Source organism: Rattus norvegicus, chromosome 20, assembly GCF_036323735.1.
Source record: "Rattus norvegicus strain BN/NHsdMcwi chromosome 20, GRCr8, whole genome shotgun sequence".
Classification (NCBI taxonomy): Eukaryota; Metazoa; Chordata; class Mammalia; order Rodentia; family Muridae; genus Rattus; species Rattus norvegicus.
In genome coordinates, this window is record NC_086038.1 from 29209664 (window position 1) to 29231041 (window position 21378).

The window sequence follows — 21378 nt, forward strand, 5'->3', positions numbered from 1 at the left end:
CTTACAGGTTCGGAGGTTCAGTCCATTATCATCAAAGCAGGAGCATGCCAGTATCGTTCTACATCTTTACCGGAAGGAAGCCAGGAAGCTCCTCAGGCAGCTAGGAGGAGGGTCTCCAAGCCCACCCCCACAGTGATAACACTTCCTCCAAGAAGGCCACACCTTCTAATAGTGCCACTCCCTGGGCCAAGCATATGCAAAGCATCACAGAGCAGGAGGTTGAATCAATGCCCCAGATTTAACTCTGGCCAATGTGAGGGAGGAAACGAAAAGATGCTTGAAGATTAAGTTGCTTGTCCTTCCCATCCTACCTGCAGTTCTGAAATGTGGTACAGTTCCCACGGCTTCTGGGGACACAGCCATGGAGCTGGGTGTTAGCCAGCCATATTTGTTGCTAAGCTGTGGCTGCTCTAGGGTCCTGAAGCCTGTGTTTATTCTCTGTGCCAATTTTACATCCTTGTCCTTCACTCTGACTCCTGGTAGAAACCCCTCGAGGAGGTGGCTATGCCCAAGCCCTGTAGAGCTTCATGATGGTGCTCTTTACACAGCCTCCTGAAGGCCAGAAGGCCAAGTGGGCCTTGTGGGACAGCAGACAGAAGACAGTGACAGAGTAGAAGGGTAGGGACCTCACCAAGCAGGCTTTTCTACCTTAGCAGGTTGGGCCCCAGGCACAAGATCTGAACCTCGTAGGACCTCAGGCCCTCAGTCATGGCTCGGCAGCCACTGTCCACACCAACAGCACCTTCTGTTTTAACTCCTTCCTTTGCTGTTGTCTCACTTCCGTGTGCTCGCAGCACAGCGTACATGCTCATGAGCAGACGTGCCTCCGTGCCTGACTGACTTTGGGGGACGTGGGAAGCATATCGCTGTGGCACAAGAGATGCTGTATGGTGGACACAGAAGGAGGGGTGGCCAGGGGCTTCCAGGAGGACCAGTACCAGTCTGGGTGGCAGCTGGGATGACTAGGGGGAGGGCAGTGTGTCCAGAGACTAAGAGGGCGATGTGCAGAGGAGACTCGGCGTGAGGTGATGCTACCTTGCCATGTTCCCTCTGGGAGCCAACCTGAGGCCTTGCTGCCCTTAGTGGGGCACTGGACACTCCAGAATTCCAGAATTCCAGACAGCCATGCTTCAAGGGTGCTAATGTCTGTCAGAGGGGGCATCAGTCCCACTCTGAGTGCCCAAAGCCAGGGTGAAGTGAGACCCACGCCCGCCATCATCTCCCTGGGTTGCCTGGCTCAGGAAGGGCTGGGTAGCAGACTGTGGAGATGACACCAAAGGCTACCTTGGCACCCACGGTGACTAAAGTGGGCGGACAAAAGCCATGCAGAGCATCTGGATGCTGCAGCTCCCACACCACCCTCTGTCCTTAAGCAATCTGTCAGCGCAAGGCAGGGCTGGGATAGGCCACATTTTTACAAATTAGATGCCCAAGGCTGGGATGAGGGAGGCGGCCCAGTGGGTAAATCCCCACGTCTTAGTTAGGGTTACTGTTACCATGAGAAACACCATCACCATCACGTGGGGGAGGAAAGGGTTAATTCATCTTTCATTGCCCAGGCCATACTCCACCACAGAGGAAAGTACTGACAGAGGCCATAGAGGAATTCCACTTACTGGCATACTCCTCCTCATGGTTCACTCAGGATGCTTTCTTAGACCCTCCAGGACCACCGACCCTACCCAGGGCTCACACTGACTCCAGTGGGCTGGGTCCTGCCATGTCCGTCAATCACTAAGAAAAATGTCCCCACAAGCTTGCCTACAGACAAATTGATGGAGGCATTTTCTCAACTGAGATTCTTCTCAGATAACTCAAGCTTGTTTGGAGCTGATAAAACAAAACAAAACAAAACAAAAAAAAACATGGTAAAACTGAGGACCCAGGTAAAACTGGATCTGAAGCACATGTCTGTCATCCTAAGGCTCAGGTGGGGAGACGAGAGGCAGAGGGGAATTCTCATGGGCCAGCTAGCCTGGAGTATTCAGGGACAACACAAAGACAGTGGCTCAAACAAGATGGAGGACAAGGAGGTTCACATCCAGAGTTGTCCACTGAGGTTCACCCTTAACCACACAAGGTGGCTACAGTTCAGGGGTGCACATCTGATCGTGGTGGCAGGCCCTTCCCACATGGGACGTCTGGAGGGACACCTACCATTTTACTCTGTAATCCCCACATGTTGCATAAGCCCATACTCTATCATGGCCACAGTAGTGAGAGTGAGAAGGTCAGGCTGACTCCATGACAGGCTTCAAATGGGAAGTTCAGGAGACGAAGCTTCCAAGAACTGGGCAAATCCAGGCAAGTCCTGCCCTCAGAAGCTGCCCCGCCACATGGCCTGAGGCAAGGATAATGGGTCAGCAGCAGTTTCCAGACTTCCTCAGCCAAAAGTTTCCAGACCCCACACCCTGGTAATGGAATGTGTGTAGAGATGGACCCAACAGATTAACATAGAGGCCACCTAACCCAGAATTCCCTACTGTGCTTCAAGTCAGGCCTGTAAGCTCACTTGGTGGTCTCTCTATCTTAGTAATGGGGAGACCCTAGCATGCTGAACTTCTGCAGAATAAAACACTCTTTGTGGGGGTTGGGGATTTAGCTCAGTGGTAGAGCGCTTGCCTAGGAAGCGCAAGGCCCTGGGTTCGGTCCCCAGCTCCGAAAAAAAGAATAAAAAAAAAAAAAAAGAACCAAAAAAAAAAAAAAAAACACTCTTTGTGGTTATGTATTATTTAAGTCCGGGTGTCATTCTTTGGCGAATCATGAACCCTTACAAGACAAGCCTTTCAAGAGGATCTTGTAGCCTATCTATGCAAGCCATGCTTTCTCCTGTAGGGACTGTCATATTCTTCTGCCCCAAGGCAGCAAATGTTGGGGTTTGATCCTCTTCTCTCTGTCTGCCCCGTGACCAGGAATGTGGGCATTGTCTTTCCTCATACCCTGGGCATTTACACAGGCTAATAGCTAATAGCTCTACACAGAGTTAAAAAGAAAGCTCTTGCCTTGATTGGCCCCAGGGGATGGATGGACATGGCCAGTGGTTAAGCAGAGATCACTTTCAAGAGGACAGATGGGCTGGGGTGTGGCTTGGTGGTGGAGTGCATGCCTGGCATATGTGAGACCCTGCGCTCTGTACCGGGCCCTACAAAACCAGGCCGGACCGAAGGTAGCATGGTGGGCAGCGGTGGGCAGATTTCCAAGCCTCTTCCCGATGGTGTCAGTACCCCTAAAACCTCCCAGGCAGGTATGGATAGACCCTAGACTATGGGCAGAATCTGGCTGAGGGGGTAGCTGGTTCCAGCAACCTCTCAATGGCCCATGAGTGTAACAGGCCACTCCTGGCCAGGCAGGGCATACGTGTTCACTAGCAGTGTGATAAGGAAACCCATTTTCATCTGCTGTGCTCCGGTGTGAAAACTAGGAACCAGAGGACCACTCTTCAAATGAAATTCGAAAGCCTAGCTGAATCAGCCTGCCAGATGTGAGGCCATTTTCCAGCAGAGAACTTCCTCCAGCCACCTCGCTGAGAGGCCCCGTGCTAAGCTGCTCTTCTGGAAGAATCTGATTCTGGGCTCAGGGTCCAGGTAAGAAGGTTTCTCTGGGCAGGGAGGCCCTGAAATGAGACCGTTTATCTCTGGCAGGCCTTGGGTAAAATTCTCTCCTCAGAATGCCATTTGGGCGCTTTGATATAAGCAGAGTACATTAGTCACGAGCCTCGGAGTCTGAAGCTACTGTCACTGAACAGTTCTGTGTGGCCCCCACCTCCAGTCTGCAGTGGAGGAGGCAGCTGGGCTCCTGCAGGGTAAAGAAAGTGATTCCAGCCCGGGGACGGTAGCTCAGGGCGGCAGAGCGTTACCTGGATCACAGGGCCATGAAATTAGCAGCAGTGAGCGGGCTGCAGCCGAGAACAGCCGGCCATGCAGGCTCCTGCCTTCAGCTGCCTGATTCCATGGCCTGGGAAGTTAAGGATGCTGGTACAGTCCACTCCCCGTCTGAACGAGGTGAGAGGTAAACAGAGGGAAGACAGTGGCTGCCTGTGTGCCTGAGGTCCCATGTAGGGGACATGGGCCTGGGGCATGGCGAAGCTTGGAGGCTGTGCCACTTCCAAGTGGGGGAATGGGATTAGGGGTGGGGGGTCCAAGGGATAGAACAAGCTTGAGTTGGAATCGGATAGGGAAGACTCAGCCAGCTAGACTGAGGCACCATAGGTCCCAAGGATGGGGAACCCCCATCAAATGGTCCCCTCAGCCCTGGATCCCTTGGCTCCTTGGGCTATCTTGGGCTACTATCTTGGGCTAATGATACTTTCCCTGACTGCATAGAGTCAGGAGCACCCCTCCTCCCCTCCCTACCCTAAGGGAGCACTCCTTTTTCACCTCCCTGCCAGAAGGAAGCACCGGCTCTCTTCCCTATGCCGCACATTGCACAAGACTGCCTGACTGGACAGCAATTTCTCTTTCCTTCAGGGCTGGCTGGTTCTTCCTTCCTGTGGGTCAGGAGCTTAAAAAAAAAAAAAAAAAAGGTACTCTGATCTCGCTGCCCTTCCCCCAACCAGGTCCTTACTTCCTTTTCCTTAGGACTCCTAGAAAGTCAGTCTTGGTGCTTCTCTCCCTGTAGGGAGCTCTGTCTGCCTTCCCTTTCAGGCCGCCCCCGGGAGACTGACTGTTCCTGCATTGGGCCCCAGGGTCCACACAGCCAGGTCATCTCTAACCTCATACTTTTGGCATCATCTGCTTCCGCCGTGGGTCCAGGAGCCCTGCTCTGAGCCTAAGTTAGTCTTACAGCCCTGGGGTGAGCCCTGATTTGGAAAGGAAGTCTTGTATCTGGCTAGAATGAGGAGGGTGGGGTGAGCTCCATTTCGAAGCCATGGGACACACATTAAAAAGAGAGGCTGGGCACACAAGTCCGGGGAAGAGTAGGCAGACCCAGGGATGCCAAGGTCCAAAGTCCCCAGAGGCTGCAAGATATTAGGAATGCTCTTCCCTGGAGCCTTGGCTTTAGCCTCCCAGCTTGACAGGCTGTGGGGTTGAGAGAAATGTCTGCTCCATCTTTTGGTATCCACACATATCTCCCAACCCTGTACAATCTGGTTTGTACCCAGGCCTGTACCACCAATATAGGCAAGCTAGAGACAGTCCAGGGCCAAGGGTGGCCCTCATCCTTCTGTAAACACAGAGATGTAGTCCCTCCTGTCATCCCTCCCTAAGACAGTAGCCTTACTGAGTCTCCTGGGGCCTGGGAAGCCTCAAGTATTTGATCTCTGGGCCTCACAGGATGGTTTTATATGCAGCCAGGTCTCATCTCATTTTATGCATATATACACACATGGATGGTATGTGTTCTTGTACATGTATGTATTTGTGAGTGTGAAGGTCAGCGGTCAGTGTGAGGTGTCCATTTTATTTTTGAGTCAGGGTCTCCCACAGAACCTGTAGCTCACAGCTTTGGCTAGACTGGCCAGCAAGCACCATGGATTCTCTCATCTCTAACCCTCAAGGCTGTGGTTCCACACACAAACTGCTTGTGTGGGCTTTGTTATGTGGGTGCTGGGAATCTGACCTCAGGTCCTCATCTCACCGGCCCACTTCTCTTCACTCCTTTTTTGCTTGTTTGCTTGTTTTTGTTTTTCAAAACAAGGTTTCTCTGTGTAGCCCTGGCTGTCTTGGAACTTATACTGTAGACCAGGCTGGCCTCAAACTCAGAGATCCACCTGCCTCTGCCTCCCGAGTGCTGGGATTTAAGGCCTGCACCACCACTACCTGGCTTATTTCTTTACTCTTAAAGATGGGCATGAAACTCTTATTCACTAATAAGGGTGAAACACAGAAACCAACTGGCTCTCCCAAACCATGGTCCTCCTACTTCAGGAGGAGGAGTAAAACAGCACTGTTCTTTCTACCCACCCACCCTGCCCCTGCCAAGCTTTCTCTAGGCCCCAGAAGGACAAGCCAGCATCTGTCCTGTTCCTCTTTCTATTCCTCTTACAGCAGAAACAGCCAGCCTTCTGTGGGGGGCCACAGAAGTGAGAAGAGTTTCATGTCCATCTTTTAAGAGTAAAGAAATAAGCCAGGTAGTGGTGGTGCAGGCCTTAAATCCCACCACTCAGGAGGCAGAAAGGGTCAGAGAAAAAGGAGACACACACACACTACAGTCACCAGGAATGTCCAAGTCTGCTTGTCTCTCTGCCTCCTAAGCCATGAGGACATAGGAAGGTGACTTTCTTAGAAAACCTTTATAACCCATCTAATCATGTCTGCACAGGGCAGCTTCTATAGATCCGAGGTGGGGCCCATGTATCAGTGACGGACAAGGGCCATGCCTGAGACATCACTGTTCAGGGCCTCTATGCTAGCCCTACCAGGTGCTTCCTCCTACACACACAGTGTTTCCATTGTGGTAACAAGCTTCTCATAATATTCATGTGGGGTCAAAGCTACAGGTTGTGACCAAATTCAGGTGTGCATACACATGTGCACACTCATTCACACACACTCACACACAGACACACACACATACTCATAGATAGACACACATACATTCACACACACATAGACACACACATACTCATAGATATACACACATTCATACATACACATACACACTCACACACAGACACACTCAGACACACTCACACATAGACACAAACACACACATCCATATATTCACACAGATACACTCTCACACACAGACACACACTCATACACAGCAGACACACACACCCATATACAGACACATACACTCACACAGATACACACAAGACATACTCACTCACACACAGACACATAGACACACAGACACACAGAAACACATACACATACATACACACATAGATTGAGATGGACAGATAGATAAAACACACACACAGACACACACACACATAGACACCCAGATACAGATGGACAGATAGATAAGCGCACACACATACACACACACACACAAACACACACACACACACACAAACCACTGACAATCTAATGGAAACTCAGGCCCTCCAATGTCCCTACAGAACTTTCTCAGCCAAGGACTGCCCTTAAGAAAGGTACTCTGGGCCTGGAGAGATGGCTCAGCGGTGAAGAGCACTGACTGCTCTTCCAGAGGTCCTGAGTTCAATTCCCAGCAACCACACGGTGGCTCACAACCATCTGTAATGGGATCCGATGCCCTCTTCTGGTGTGTCTGAGGACAATTATGGTGTACTCATATAAATAAAATAAATAGGTAAATAAATCTTTAAAAACAAAGAAGTTACTTTGAGTTTATGCAAAACCTCTAGTCAGCCTTGCTATCAGTTTACTGACAACAATCAATCAACCATCTTAAAAAGACATCCACCGCCAGGGCCCAGGCTGTCATGCTGGGGAGATTGTCTCTAGAGTCTAAAGATATACATGGAAGACAGACAGACAGGCAGACAGACAGAGGAGGGGACAGGAAGGGATGGAGAACCTGGTTGACAGTACAGGCCGGGCAGGGATGGTGAACAGGGGAAAGAGATAAGAGGGAGGGAGAGCTGCAGTGGGAGCCAGAGCTGTGACTGACAGCTCCTCATGAAGGGGAGGAGCTGGACTGAGAGGGCAGCACAGGTGTTACACACCGGGAACCACATGCTGGCTGGACTGTGGTTGGTAACAGAGGGTAGACAGGGGAACTTAAAAATGGCTCGGTTTTGGTTCTGGGTTTTTACAAATGGCTTACAGCAGCCATCCACACAGGCAGCAGTGGGTAGCCAGCATGGAGTGGGGCAGCTGACCCTTATGCCTGATGGCCACCTATCCACACTCTGTGGCCGATAGCTAAGCCCTTGCAGCCTACTGACCACCGCTATCTCCTTTTGAGCAGCAGCTGGGCTCAGGAAGGCGCCTTAGTTCACTTTGGAGTGTGTGAAGGGTGAGGGGTAGCACTCACACTTCACTGTTTAGGAGTGGAATTTTAAAAAGTTCACAACCACACAGACTACCCCTCTTCCATTTGGGAAGAAATCCATGTCAAGAAATCTGCCTATCTATAGGACATTAGTGTCCCTATACTGGGAACAGTCCTGCAGGTCTGCTCCCCCTGACAGCTGACCACATCTGCACCTTGGGAGGCGAGACTGCAGGTAGGGCTAGGAGTTAAATAGACGCCAGGTACCCTACCTGACCCTGATGTGGGCCGCAGCCCTATTCATCTGAGCAGCCACCAGCAGGTTCCTCACATACTCCAACCCCTCTGTGAGCAGAGGACACACGGTCCTCACACCTCGCAAAGGCAGGAGGCGTCTTACATTGTAGGCCACAGTCTGTGACAGTCTAGGAAGCAATGGGATGGGTCCAGGCCAGAGCTCCATCTTCATTTTCTTTCTACCACCTGCCTTTCTTACTGTGGTGCTTTGAATACACTTGGCTCAGAGAGTGGCACTATTAGGAGGTGTGGCTTTGTTGGAGGAAGTGTGTCACCGTGGGCATGGGATTTAAGACCCTCGACCTAGCTGGCTGGAAGCCAGTCTCCTCCTGTTTGCCTTTGGATAAGATGTAGAACTCTCAGCTCCTTCCTCACCACGCCTGCCTGGATGCTGCCATGCTCCCACCATGATGATATGGGTTTAAACCTCAGAACCCGTAAGCCGGTCCCAATTAAATGTTGTCCTTTTTAAGAGTTGCCTTGGTCATGGTGTCTGTTCACACCAGTAAAAACAGAACTAAGACACTTACCAATGTACCATTTTCTGGGGCCCTTTCCTCTGACCTGCCTCTTTTTGCCTTTAACAAAAAAAAAAGTTTTTTAAGTATTTATGCTGAGAGAGAGAGAGAGAGAGAGAGAGAGAGAGAGAGAGAGAGAGAGAGAGCCACATGCATTCATTCCTGGTATCCAGAGAGGCCAGAAGAGGGCATTGGATTCTCCAGAACTGGACTTACAGATGGTTGTGACCCACCATGTGGGAATTGAACTTGGGTCCTCTGTAAGAGTATCGAGTGTTTTTTTTTTGTTTTGTTTTGTTTTTTGGGTTTTTTTTTCGGAGCTGGGGACCAAACCCAGGGCCTTGTGCTTGCTAGGCAAGCGCTCTACCACTGAGCTAAATCCCCAACCCCTGTATCGAGTGTTTTTAACCTCTGAGCTATCTCTCCATTAGCTCCAACTACATAGTCCTGCTCCTGCTAACTTAGTAAATACCCCCAGTCTAAGTGCCATCTCCATTCCCCAAAGTCTCCAAGGACACTGGCCCAGGATCAAATCCAAGGGCAGCTATATCCATCCTGCCTAACATACACCACTATACCCTGCCCCTCACACCAGTATGCACAGAAGAGCTTTACTTGTTCAATGGCTTAATGTACTGGGGATCAGACCTAGGACCGCTCACACGCTAGGCAAATATTCTATCACTGGGTTCACTCCCCCGTCCTCTTTTTGCTTTTTCTTTTAAGGCAGGGTCTCACTAAGTTACCCAGACGGGCCTTGAACTTGCCTCTGCCTCCTAAGTACCTGGGATTACACATGGGCCCACCCCGCCACACTAGGTTGAATGGGTTGCTACATTTTTACACATAGACAGAACGTCCCAGAGAGGCAGCTTTGGTGCATAAATTGACTTCACCGGGTGAAGTGAATATTACAGTCAAAAAGAAGTGGATGCATTTAGAAATGCAGACACGGAGGGCAGGGGAGTTAAAGGCAGCGATGACATACAGTATCCTTGGCTTAGCCCCAGTTGTCACACGTATGTGTTCCTGGGAGTAACTTCCTGTGTCTGCTCAGTCTGGGTGATATTCCCTGCAGAACTGCTACACATCAGTCGCAAAGGGCCAGGAGACCATGCTTATGAAGGCTCTGCCCGGTGCAGGATGCCTGCTGAACACCACAGAACTAGTGGCTGACTCAGAGAACCTGAAAAGGCTCAGAAGAGGCTGCTGTGTGGCCTGCTTCGGTAAAGGCCTCAGGACACACTCAAGTGGTAAAAATGTGAGACCTTCTTCCTCATGGTTTCAGAGCACCGAGTACATGCCACTGCCTCAGAGACCTAGGGCCACAGAGCACGCTGCATCCTTGTCACACAGCAGACTGGGTTCTCCCAGCTGCCCTACGGAAGCAGGCTCTGCTTTCTCCCAGGTACAGTGAACCAATGATACAAAGGATCCCAAACTCTTCTCACTTCTTCACAAAGGGGAGGTCCCTGGGCCTGTCCAAGCCTCACAGAGGTTCACAGAAAGCAAGAAACCAGGGAACCCCTTCTTTTCTCAGGGTTTCCCATGATCTTGCTTTTTGTTCCCCTTAGACAGCACTTATCCTGAGGCTCCATAGGCCTCACTGGTTCTGTCTTTAAGCCCTGGAAAGAGGAAGAGGACTATGCAACCGTCTTCCTAGCCACACTTAGTAGACTCTCCAGTCCCACTCATGGTAAGCATCTCTGAGACAGGGTTAAGATCATCTCTGGCTGACATGTAGCTTGGAGACAACACAGATACACTGAAGAATCAACTAAGCTCAATGCACTTATATTAGCCAAGCCTCCCCCAGCTTCAAGCTTCCAGCCCCTGTTACCCAGCCCCAGTCCCCTTGCTACGGAAGGGTCCCGTCAGGACTCCTAGACATTCTGCTATACAGAGGTCATTCCTTGGACTCCCAGGTAGATTGATCTAGTTCTCCAAGCAGGAAAAAGAGGTTTGCCATTCACTGCCAGGTTCTCAGACACTGGAAATTCTTTGGGGAGGCTCCCTGCAGTCTCTGGCGCTATAGCCTAGCCTATTTAGTGGTAATGGCTTTTTGCCCCACTAAGTGCCATTTGATTTTGATCTTGATTTTTTTCCCAGGCTACAAAGCTGGACATGTGTGAGTCAGAACCCAGTGGGTGGGTAGTTTATAGCAACTCCTTGGTGACTCCACTGTGGTGGGACAGGGGTAGTTAGGGACACAGTGATTATGACAGGGGCTCAAGCTTGGTCTAAAGCTCAGTTCTGTCACTTGCTAGCAAATGACCTTGGGCTCGTATCTCAAACCTGGGAGCCTCAGTTTTCCCATCTGGAAATTGGGGACAAAACACTAATCCGTCAGGGTATTCTATGGATTATGGGTGGTAAGTCACAGCGTGGGTGGGTACAAGCAGCACCTCGGGGGCTCAGTCAGCAGATCTCCAACAAGCCCTCTGCTAGCCCATCCTCCAGTTCCTCTTTTTTGAAGTCAGTTCATCCTGGTTCCTTTTAACCCTGGAGTGGAGTGTCTGCCCTTAATTATATGGGCAGCTCCTGGGCAGTACTGCCCTGTAGCTAGGCAGTTGGAGCAGGACCAGTGGTCTGTAAATACTGGAATGGGAGCCCCTGTGCCCCCACCTGATGAACCAGGTAAATTTGGCCTTGCCTATGGAGAAGACTCATTTAACATCCATACCAACCTGTCTGAAAGGCGGGCCGGCCACAGTGACCCCAGATCTGTTTCCCTCCCTTAGATCAGGAAAAACTTTCCTCCTAGACCACACGATAACCCATGCCAGACATCCTTGTGGCATATTGCCATATGTCTAACACCAACCAGATGCTTCCCAGTGTAATTCCTGAGGGCTGACAGCACAGTGAGAAGAAAACCCTGCCGGTCATCTGAATCCTATATCCCTTGATGTCTAGGGAGGCTGGGCCAGGCTCACCCAAGCTTAGCTCAGCACCCTGCATTTCCTGGGGAGACCCTGATGGAGAAGCACCAGGGTTCTGAGGACACAGAGGTAAACCTGTGATCTAGAGAGGGCCTGGAGGTTCTCAGGGAACACCCACAGAATTGAACTGTTGCTCTCCCATCTGGGGCAGAGGGGGACTGGTTTTGCTGTTCTTGGCCTAGGAGAGCCCATCTAGGCTGCAGCAGGGGCTAGAGCAGCAGAGGAGTCCTCCCAGCAGGAAGGACCACACACACACACACACACACACACACACACACGATGCACAGACATACACACGCAGACACACATACATACATAGACACACTCAGACACACAATACATACAGTCAGACACACACACACAGACACACATATAGTCACACACAGACCCATACAATGAGATACACATATATACAGACACACATACACATAGACACATATGCACATACAGACACAGTCATACACAGGGACACACACAGATACATACAGCACATAGACACATACACATAGACACACACACAGACACATAGACACACACACAGATACACACACAGTCACACACAGAGACAGACACATAGACACAGTCACACACACACAGACAGACACGGACACACAGCCTCAGACACAGCAGTTAGGATGCTAATAAAGGACACTGACAGCCTGGCACTCAGGTCCCTTGGGCTTCAAAGTCAAGTGAGAAGGCAGCAGACTCATATGCAGCACTCTCAGGGTGTGTCCAGTCCAGTCTGTGATCATCCACCCACCCAGATTTCCCACTGCTATTCTCTCCAGCCCTGACTTGCTGTGTGATCCTGGGCAGGTTGCTTAACCTCTCAGACCTTCTGGCTTTCTGTCTCCTTAAGAGGTCACGCAGATCTTTCAGGGCTGTAAGAAAAAGTCTGTGACACCTTGGATTGTCTGGTAAGTCTAGGAGACCAGAACCCACACAGCATTACCCCCCTGACACCCCCAGTCCGAGCTACCCTTTCATGGCAATTGGTCTACTGGTGCTCTGATGGTTTTGGTCCAGGGTGAATGCCCCAAACTCCCCCAACCCCACCCTCCACCCCATTGTCTTTCTTTTTTTTTCTTTTCTTTTTTTTCGGAGCTGGGGACTGAACCCAGGGCCTTGCGCTTGCAAGCGCTCTACCACTGAGCTAAATCCCCAACCCCCACCCCATTTTCTTAATCTGAGGTTCTCATTCTCTCAAGAACAAAGAGAAGAGGGTAGGGAAGGCAGTGCGCTTTCTAAACCATCTCCAGACCTGCAGTAGGCAGAAGGAAATGAGCCTGGGATGGGAGATGGGCCCGAAAGTGAGGACAACAGTGGTGACGACAGCGCATGGGGGAAGGCTGCCAACATTCCTATCAGGCCAGATTCCTCCATCCTAGCAACACGATGGAGGGAGGCTGAAGAGGAACAGGCTGTCTGCCCTCCTCTCTAGTGGCCCTCAGGACACAGGGCAGAGCGGAGCCATCAGCAAGATGGGGAGAGAGCAGGGGGGAGATGGGTAGCAACGGGGGCCACAGATGAGGAGGCAGAGAAAAACAGCCCCGTCGAAGGCAGAAAGGCCCGCAGCATGCCTGCTCCCCCAGCCTGGCCCATGAATCGAGGGGTGACAGGTCTCTCATCTCTGATGCCAAGAGCCAGGAGCTGCGGGCAGCAGGCAGGTACTATATGCCTGCACCTGCCAGTGCTTAAGAGCGGCAATAAAGTATCCTAGCAGGACCTGGAACGCTAAGTGCTTGCAGCTGGGAAGGACTGCAAGCACCCTGGCCTGGGGAGACAGGCAGATGGACGGACAGGGAGACAGACAGATGGACAGACAGCCAGAGAGGTTCTGGAGGAAGTGCTGTCAGTCCCAGAGGCCTGCAGAGAGCTGGATGGCTTGTGTCCTTAGTCCTTAGTAAAAGAATGGGACCAGTCCCAAAGCTTGCCAGAGAGGCTGCTTACACAATATCTGGGGGGCGGGGGCGGGGGGGGGGGTGGGAGTGGTGCCGGGCCTTATCCCGTGACATGTAAGAATGGCCCTCATTGTCATGTGAATAAGCAAACCCTGACTCCAGGATCCGGATGGAACAGGGCCTTTCTCCAACGTGTTCTCAGGCAGGCCCCGGTCCCATAGTCCCACATGGGGGCAGTGGTACTCTAAGTCACAGTAGTCTGTTCCCAGGGCTCCTCAGGTGCACATATGCAGTGACAGCCTTTGCAGTCCCTGGAGCTCCCTATGAATCTATAGGCGTGCAGAAGCAGCCCCCTCCCACTCGTCAGAACGATAAGGGCGGGTGAGGGACATGCTCGGTCATGTGAAACCAACGGCCCTAGATTTTAGCTAGATCGGTCAGAATCCCTGGGCTAGGTGTCCTGGGGAGTTCTGGAAGGGAATGATTCAGGCACGTGTGAGGTGAGACCCTGGAGTGACGTTCACAGGTATCAGTCATCGTGTGAATTTCCCCACACAAAACCAAACCACATTCTGGACAGCTGGTCAAGGACTCAGGGGGGCTTCCAAAGAAAGCAAAGTGAGCCCACCTCTGGGGCTACTGGAGGATCTGCTAGGGTCTGCTAACACATCCCTTCTTGTCCCTGAGGTTCCCGTGGAGGAGGGAAGCATAGCTCAAGAGTGTTAGCCTCCTGTGCTTACAAGCCAGCTCTGTCCCCCGGCCACCGCTGAACCACTCTTAACAGAGCCCTCCTCCCATACTAGGCCTTTACCTTGGCCCCTATAATGGTGTGGCTTTCCTTTGGGCTGATAGCCACACCACGGCCATGGCCATCAGGGAGGGAAGGTTGCCATGGTGACCTGTGGATGATCTGTATCCTCAGAGCAGGGAAAGAAAACCAAGGACTCTGAAGTCAGTACCTCCTTCCTGGGGTGATTCCTGCTTACCCTTCAGACCCACCTGCTCCAGACCACAGTGACCTGAGAGTGTCCCCCGGGCTCTGCACCCCCTGGGTTATAGTTGGCATATGAACCGAGTGTCCCCCAAACTTTTCTTTACAGAAATACACTCCCCACCAGGATGAATTAAGAGGATGGAAACTGAATCCAACTATGACGTCTAGAGGGGATTGTGGTTAGTCATGGGGGGTAGAGCCCCACCCCCACCCCCAGTGAATCCTGGTGGCTTTATGAGAAGACAGAGGGGACCAGGCCCACATGCACTCATCTTCGTCTTCCCTCATCACAAGATGCCTTGTGCCACCTGAAAGATGCTACTAACAAGAGAGCTATCACCAGACACAGCCCCTCAACCTGGAGCCATAACTAAGAGCCCAAATAATCTTCTGTTCTTCAGAATGATCGCACCCTGACTGACCTGTGGGACTCTGACCCCAGCCACAGTAAACAGACTGGTTCACTCTGTCTCCCCTAGCTATCTGGCCTCCACATAGCAAGGATGTTACGAAACTATGCTTAGTGACTACATTAGACGGGTGTGTGTGTGTGTCTGTCTGTCTGTCTGTCTGTCTGTCTGTCTGTATATGTGTGTGTCTGTATATGTGTGTCTGTATATGGGTATGTCTGTTTGTGTATAGTTGTGTGTGTGTGTGTGTGTGTGTGTCTGTATATGTGTGTTTCTGTGTGTGGTATGTGTGTATGTATGTAGGTATGTGTGTGTATGTATGTAGGTGTGTGTGTCTGTATATGGGTATGTCTGTTTGTGTATAGGTGTGTGTGTGTGTGTGTGTGTGGTATGTGTGTGTATGTAGGTGTGTGTGTCTGTATATGTGTGTTTCTGTGTGTGGTATATGTGTATGCATGTAGGTGTGTGTGTGTTTGTAAGTAGGTGTGTGTGTCTGTATATGTGTGTCTGTATATGGGTATGTCTGTTTGTGTATAGGTGTGTCTCTATGTGTGTGTGTGTGTGGTATGTGTGTGTATGTAGGTGTGTGTGTGTGTGTGTGTGTGTGTGTGTGTAGTGCATGTTAACCTGTGTAAAGTCTTGGTTTTAAGCACTAGGACACACAAAAAAGATTACCTTTCCCAGTCTTCTCTGTAGTTGATAGTCACATGATTGAATTTGGCCCAATAGTATGTAAAGAGAAAGAAGGTACAACTTCTAGGAATTATTCTTACACCTTTCTCTCTTCCTAAAGATGTAATGGCTGGAGCCTCCACAGCCATTGTGGACCATGAGGTGACCTTGATTGCAAGAGCTCCATGTATCAAAGCAACCCACCTGTCCTAAGTTGAATGTGACAGAAAAATGACCTTCCCTTGTCTTAGCTACTGCTGTTGGGAATTTTCTCTAAGTTCACAACTGTTCTTACATGCACCACCACACGGTGTAGAGAACCATCATGTCCACCCTCCTACCATGGACAACCGCAGGAAATCTGAAGTAAGGGTTGGGTCTGCCCATCTCCATCCCGTCAGCCTAAGGAGATATGAGACAAGGCCTGGGTACCACACAATGCAGTGTCTAGGACCTAGTAGGTTCTTCCTACTGCGTGCACATACTCTGCATCAACACTCAGATTCTCAGCCTGTAAATGGCCTCCCTCCAGTACCCCTAAGGATGGCCTGGCTCTGGACTGCCTGCTCCCCTCCCCTTTGTGAGGGAAACAGCCCTTACCAGGATGTCTGCATCCTCTGGGTCCTTCCCGGAGGCTGGGCTGGAGCAGTTTCGGAGTTTAAATGCCCAGTACTCTTTGGCAGTGACAAAAAAGTTCCAGGGTAGTAGGCCGCCAATTCCCAGGCAGAAGAAGATGATATAGGCACCATTGAAGCGGTCCTCTGGCCTCTGCAGGCCTGGGGCTGGGTAGTCTAGTGGTTTTCCCAGTAGGGCTTCCTGGTCAGCTTCATGACGGTTGCTTGGGACTCTGTAGACAGCATTTGAGCTGTGGTATGCAATGTCCTCAGAGGCAAAGGCCACTGTGAGAGCAAAGAGAGATACAGATAGGCCAGGTGAGTGAGCAGGTAGCAAGGCTGGGGACTGATGTAGCCTAGAAGACATCTCTTGTCCTCATCCATGCTGGGTCTACCCTGTCCCCAAAGTCTGGCTGGAGAGCTTCCAGTCTTGGGATCAGGAAGAAAGACAAAAATCAAACTAGAAGAACAGGCTATGAGAACCGTAGTGACTTCAGAGGCCATTCCAATTATGCAAGGACAATACCCAGGGCAGTGTGAACATCACTGCAAGTGTGGACAAGGACAAGCAGTGCAGAAGGGCAAGCCTGGGCTAAACGCATTTACATAGAAATCAGAACCCTTGATGGGAACAAGCATACCTTAGAAGGTACACGGAGGTTTTCCCAACTGTGGGTATCTTTGTAGGGAGACTGGGACAGGGAGGGAGCATCACTGTTAATTCTTGTGTGTGTGTGTGTGTGTGTGTGTGTGTGTGTGTGTGTGTGTGTGTGTGTGTCTGTGTGTGCCTTTTGAATTTGAACAATGTGTGTTACCGGTTCAATCAAGTTAGCCAGGAATAATGGCACACAAGTGCATGTACATCAGCAATGCAGTAGCACTCTGGGGGTGGAGGCAAGAAGATCAGGATTCAAGGTCAGCCCTGCTCCATAGTAAGCTTTAGGGCTAACCTGGACTAAGTTAGACCCCCATCTCACAAAGAAACAACTGCAGGACTTCAGAATGCCAGCGACACCCAGTGTGTGAGCCTTGACAGCCGAGCCTCAGAAAGTTGAAGCCACTTGGCAAGGTCACAGTGGCATGAAATGATACAGTCATGCTGTCTGGATGCCCCCCTGGGGATTCCCCAGCCCCATCCCCCCCCCCAGAGATTATCTGGCAATATGACTCTATGTGCTGGTTCTAAATCCCTGCAGCCCTCCCTCCTGAAGGCTTCCTGCAGCAAGAAGTTATGAGCAGAGGTGTCCTAAGGGGACTGACTCTCATCAGCACTGCTGAATGAATAGATCCCTGACTACTGCAGCTGTGCCCTGGCACAGGCAGGCTAGAGGTTTTACAGTGTCCTGTCAGGCTGAGGAGACCCTTCTGTAGCCTTAATTCACATGGAGACCAAAGAGGACCATCAAACTAGACAGGGCCCCATGCAAACGTGCTTAAAATTATTGTTTTTTAAAAAATGTAGACATAATCTGGAGGTCTGTCTCATGAGTGAAGAGCACTTGTTCTTTCAAAGGACCTGAGTTCAGTTCCCAGCACCCTACCTAGTCAGGTAGCTCAACTGCTTTTAACTCCTGCTCTGGGAGCTCCTATGCCCTCCTGTAGTTTTTGTGGGCAAAGCTACATACCCACACACACATATACACTTATGTTTTTAATATGAAAAATAACCATGAGCTACAGAGGCCTGGCATGAAACATCAGAGAACTGGCAAGGAGATGTAGTTCAGGCTCTGAGGGTGGGTGCAGGGCTCAGCAGCTCAGCGGCTCAGCGTGGGTCACCCAGATCCACACAGGGCCGAAGTCCTTCTCAGCTACCGTGTCTACTCATCAAGGACCATTCAGCCTTGACCAAGCATCTGAAGTTGCCAGGGATCTTCTCTAACCAGGTCACGGGCGGTGCAGTGGACTGAGTGAAGCCTTATTACTCTTTATAAAAGGTAGCTGCGGCTTTGGATGAATAGAGAAAGACAAAGAAAGGAGGGAAGGCCGAAAACTTCCCCCAGCCAATCTGCCCCTACCCCTGCCTGGGGTCCTAGGGTAAGGGCCAGTCAGAGCTGGAAAGGGTGGGAGTCTTGAGACTGAGAACATGCCTGGCCAGCCCGTATGCCTCAATGGCTCCTGAGGATACAGGCTGGGGACCAAGAGCGAGCCTGACAGTACTTAAAACAAGTCCTCTCTGCCTAGGCAGCTGTGGCACCCGATCCAGACCCGCAAAGCCTTCTGGATCCTTCGGGCTGACCTGTTCCCACACGCAGGACCAGAGAGTGTGTGGCAGGGAGGCCAGGCTCAGCCTCGGGAAGGGGAGACCCAGCCAAGCATGGGGGCCGCAGCACCCGCACTTACTGTCGCTGCCGCTGCTACCTTCACCGGGTCCCAAGCGCCGGGCCACTTCGACCAGAGTTCAGCCAGGCGGGGCTCCGCCCTTGCCCTCCCAGCCCCGCCCTCCCCTTCTCAGCTCGCCCCGCCCCGCCCCGCGCTTCCGGGTTTGCTGACTCCGCTCGCCGGGCCCCGCCCCCCACGCGCGCCTCCGCCTGGCGTACGGCAGTAATTGCTGGCGTCCAATTGCAAAGTGCAGAGTGAGGCTCTGGGCCAGGTCCTGCCCTGACTCCCTGTTAGTTCCACCGCTTGAGACCTGGGAGAATTTCCTGTCCCCCGCCCCGTTCCCTAGGATGCCCCACCACTCCCTGACCCCCCTCAATACTCCCATAGCAGGATGCATCGCCAAGATGAACTTGGCGTCCCAGCCTAGGTGGAGAGACTCAGAGAGAGCTTGAAGCTATTTGGTGGCAGTGAGCGAGGCTAACTCTCTCACTCAAAGCAGATGTGTGTGGAGGGGCAATCCAGATGCTAAACTTGCAGAAGAGAAACTTTTGGGAGACTCTGAGATCTAAGTTTAGGAGAGAGCTGAAGATGGCTCCCGTGCTCCGGAGGGGAGGACAGAGCAGAATGGGGATTAAGGAGCAGACCTGCTTTGTTTTCTTTTCTTTTTGAGAAAAAAAAAGGGGGGGGGGGACCTAAAGAAACACCCAAGAGGACTGAAGTCTAGGGATCCTTTCTAACCAAGCCTTTACCACTGAGGGCTACCTGGAGCAAGACTCTTCCTCCATTGACATGCAGGGGGCATGCGCATGGAGATGCTCACCTACCACCCACATTTGGGAAGATCTGGGGTTCACCCACATTTGGGAAGATCTGGGGTTCAGGCCCACCTCAGCTACACAGTGAGTTTGAAGTCAGCCCAGGCTCCTTGAGACCCTGGCTGCGTTGGGGGTGGGGTCCTGTTCTTTCAAAGGACCTGAGTTCAGTTCCCAGCACCCTAGTAGGGTAGCTCAGCTGCTTTTAACTCCTGCTCTAGAAGATTCTATGCCCTCCTGTAGCTTTTGTGGGCAAAAGAACTGCGCGCGCGCGCGCGCACGCACACACACACACACACACACACACACACACACACTTGTTTTTAATATGAAAGATAACCATAAGCTACAGACCCGGCTTTCCTTACAGATCACCTGAGGTGAGGAGGTAGAGACAGTAGGGGAATAGAAAGGGGCAAGGCAGGAGTTGGCTGATGTCCTGGGCTAGACCAGAGAAACCATGGACACAAGCAAGGCTGGTGTGGGCCAGTCCCAGGAGCCAGCTGGGGACTTACTGGTGCTGAACAGTCTTCTTCTTATAAGTGTGGAGGGGAGGAAAAAAATTAGAATTTTCTCCACCTATCATGGTTCCTAGTTGGCAAAGCATCAAACACAGAAGAAAAACAACAGCCCTTTAATAATGTGCAACACACACACATACACGCACACTTACATACATGCACACTTTCATACACACTCCTATATATGAATACACATCCACGCACACACATACATACCTATATACACATACACACATACACACATGGATGAGGCTCAGAGAAACGAATATATCTCAAAATACAGCCTAAGTATCAGCCTCAACTGCAAGGGGAACAAGTGGGAACTAGAATGTAGCTCTCTGGGAGACCAGAAGTTAGCATGCTCCAGACCCTGGGTATATCCCCTACAGGGCACAGAGTGGGCAAGGGTTACCTCGGGATCAGAAAAAGCCAGCAAACAAGTAGGTAGCCTGAGCAGTTCTCCTTGTCTCCCTGTGTCCTTCGTTGTGATAAAACCCTGAGTAAAACTGACTTGGGAAGGAAAGGGTTAATTTCAATTTAGACCTCCACTGAAGATGGGAAGCTGGAAGCAAGAAAGACCCCAGAGAAACTGAGAAAGAAACTGAGGCTTACAGGACTTACTGTAGGTGTTTTGCTCAGTGTGTGTGTGTGTGTGTGTGTGTGTGTGTGTGTGTGTGTGTGTATGTGTAAGAGAGAGAGAGAGAGAGAGAGAGAGAGAGAGAGAGAGAGAGAGAGAGTTTCTCTGTGTAATCCTGGCTATCCTGAAACTCCCTCTGTAGGCCAGGCTAGCCTCAAACTCAGAGATCCATCTACCTCTGCTTCCTACAAGTGCTGGGATTAAAGGTGTGTGCCACCTCACCTGATGCCCAGCCTTATTTCTTAAACAATTGAAAACCATCTGCCCAGAGGTGGTACCATCCAGAGTGGACTGGACCCTCCACATCAATCATTAATCAAGAAAATGCTCCACGAGCCAATTTAATGGTGGTTATTTTTCAACTAAGAGTTCTTCTACAGGAGCTCGGTGGTTAAGACAACTGACTGCAGGGTTGGGGATTTAGCTCAGTGGTAGAGCGCTTGCCTAGCAAGCACAAGGCCCTGGGTTCAGTCCCCAGCTCCGAAAAAAAAAAAAAAAAAGAGCACTGACTACTCCTCCAGAGGTCCTGATTTCAAATCCCAGCAACCACATGGTGGCTCACAATCATCTGTAATGTGTTCTGATGCCCTCTTCTGGTGTGTCTGAAGACAGCTACAGTGTACTTATATAGAATAAATAAATAAATCTTAAAAAAATAAAAAAGAGTTCCTCTACAGATCTGTTTGGTTTTGTACCAAGTTCACAAAAACTGACCGGCACACTTGGAATGGAGGGCCAACCTTCCACAAAGATAGAAAGTTCCTTCCTTATAGATAGAAAGTTCTCCTACCAAAGGACAGCTTTTCCTAACATGTGTCTTCGTAAGGGTCACTGTTGCTGTGGTGAAACACTGTGACCAAAGCAAACTTGGA

General features: G+C 50.9%; 1 protein-coding gene across 1 annotated transcript in view; it reads right to left on the reverse strand.

Annotated features, from left to right (window-relative positions):
- Nucleotides 1–18636, reverse strand: part of Slc29a3 (solute carrier family 29 member 3) — a 37214-nt gene extending 18578 nt beyond the window's left edge. Inside the window, exons 1-2 of the mRNA NM_181639.3 lie at nucleotides 18558–18636; nucleotides 16201–16499 (exon numbers count right to left, since the gene is read on the reverse strand). Of these exons, the coding sequence (NP_853670.2) occupies nucleotides 16201–16499; nucleotide 18558 (300 nt within the window). The 5' untranslated portion in view covers nucleotides 18559–18636. The remainder of the gene's footprint in view (nucleotides 1–16200; nucleotides 16500–18557) is intronic.
- Nucleotides 18637–21378: the final 2742 nt, after the last annotated feature.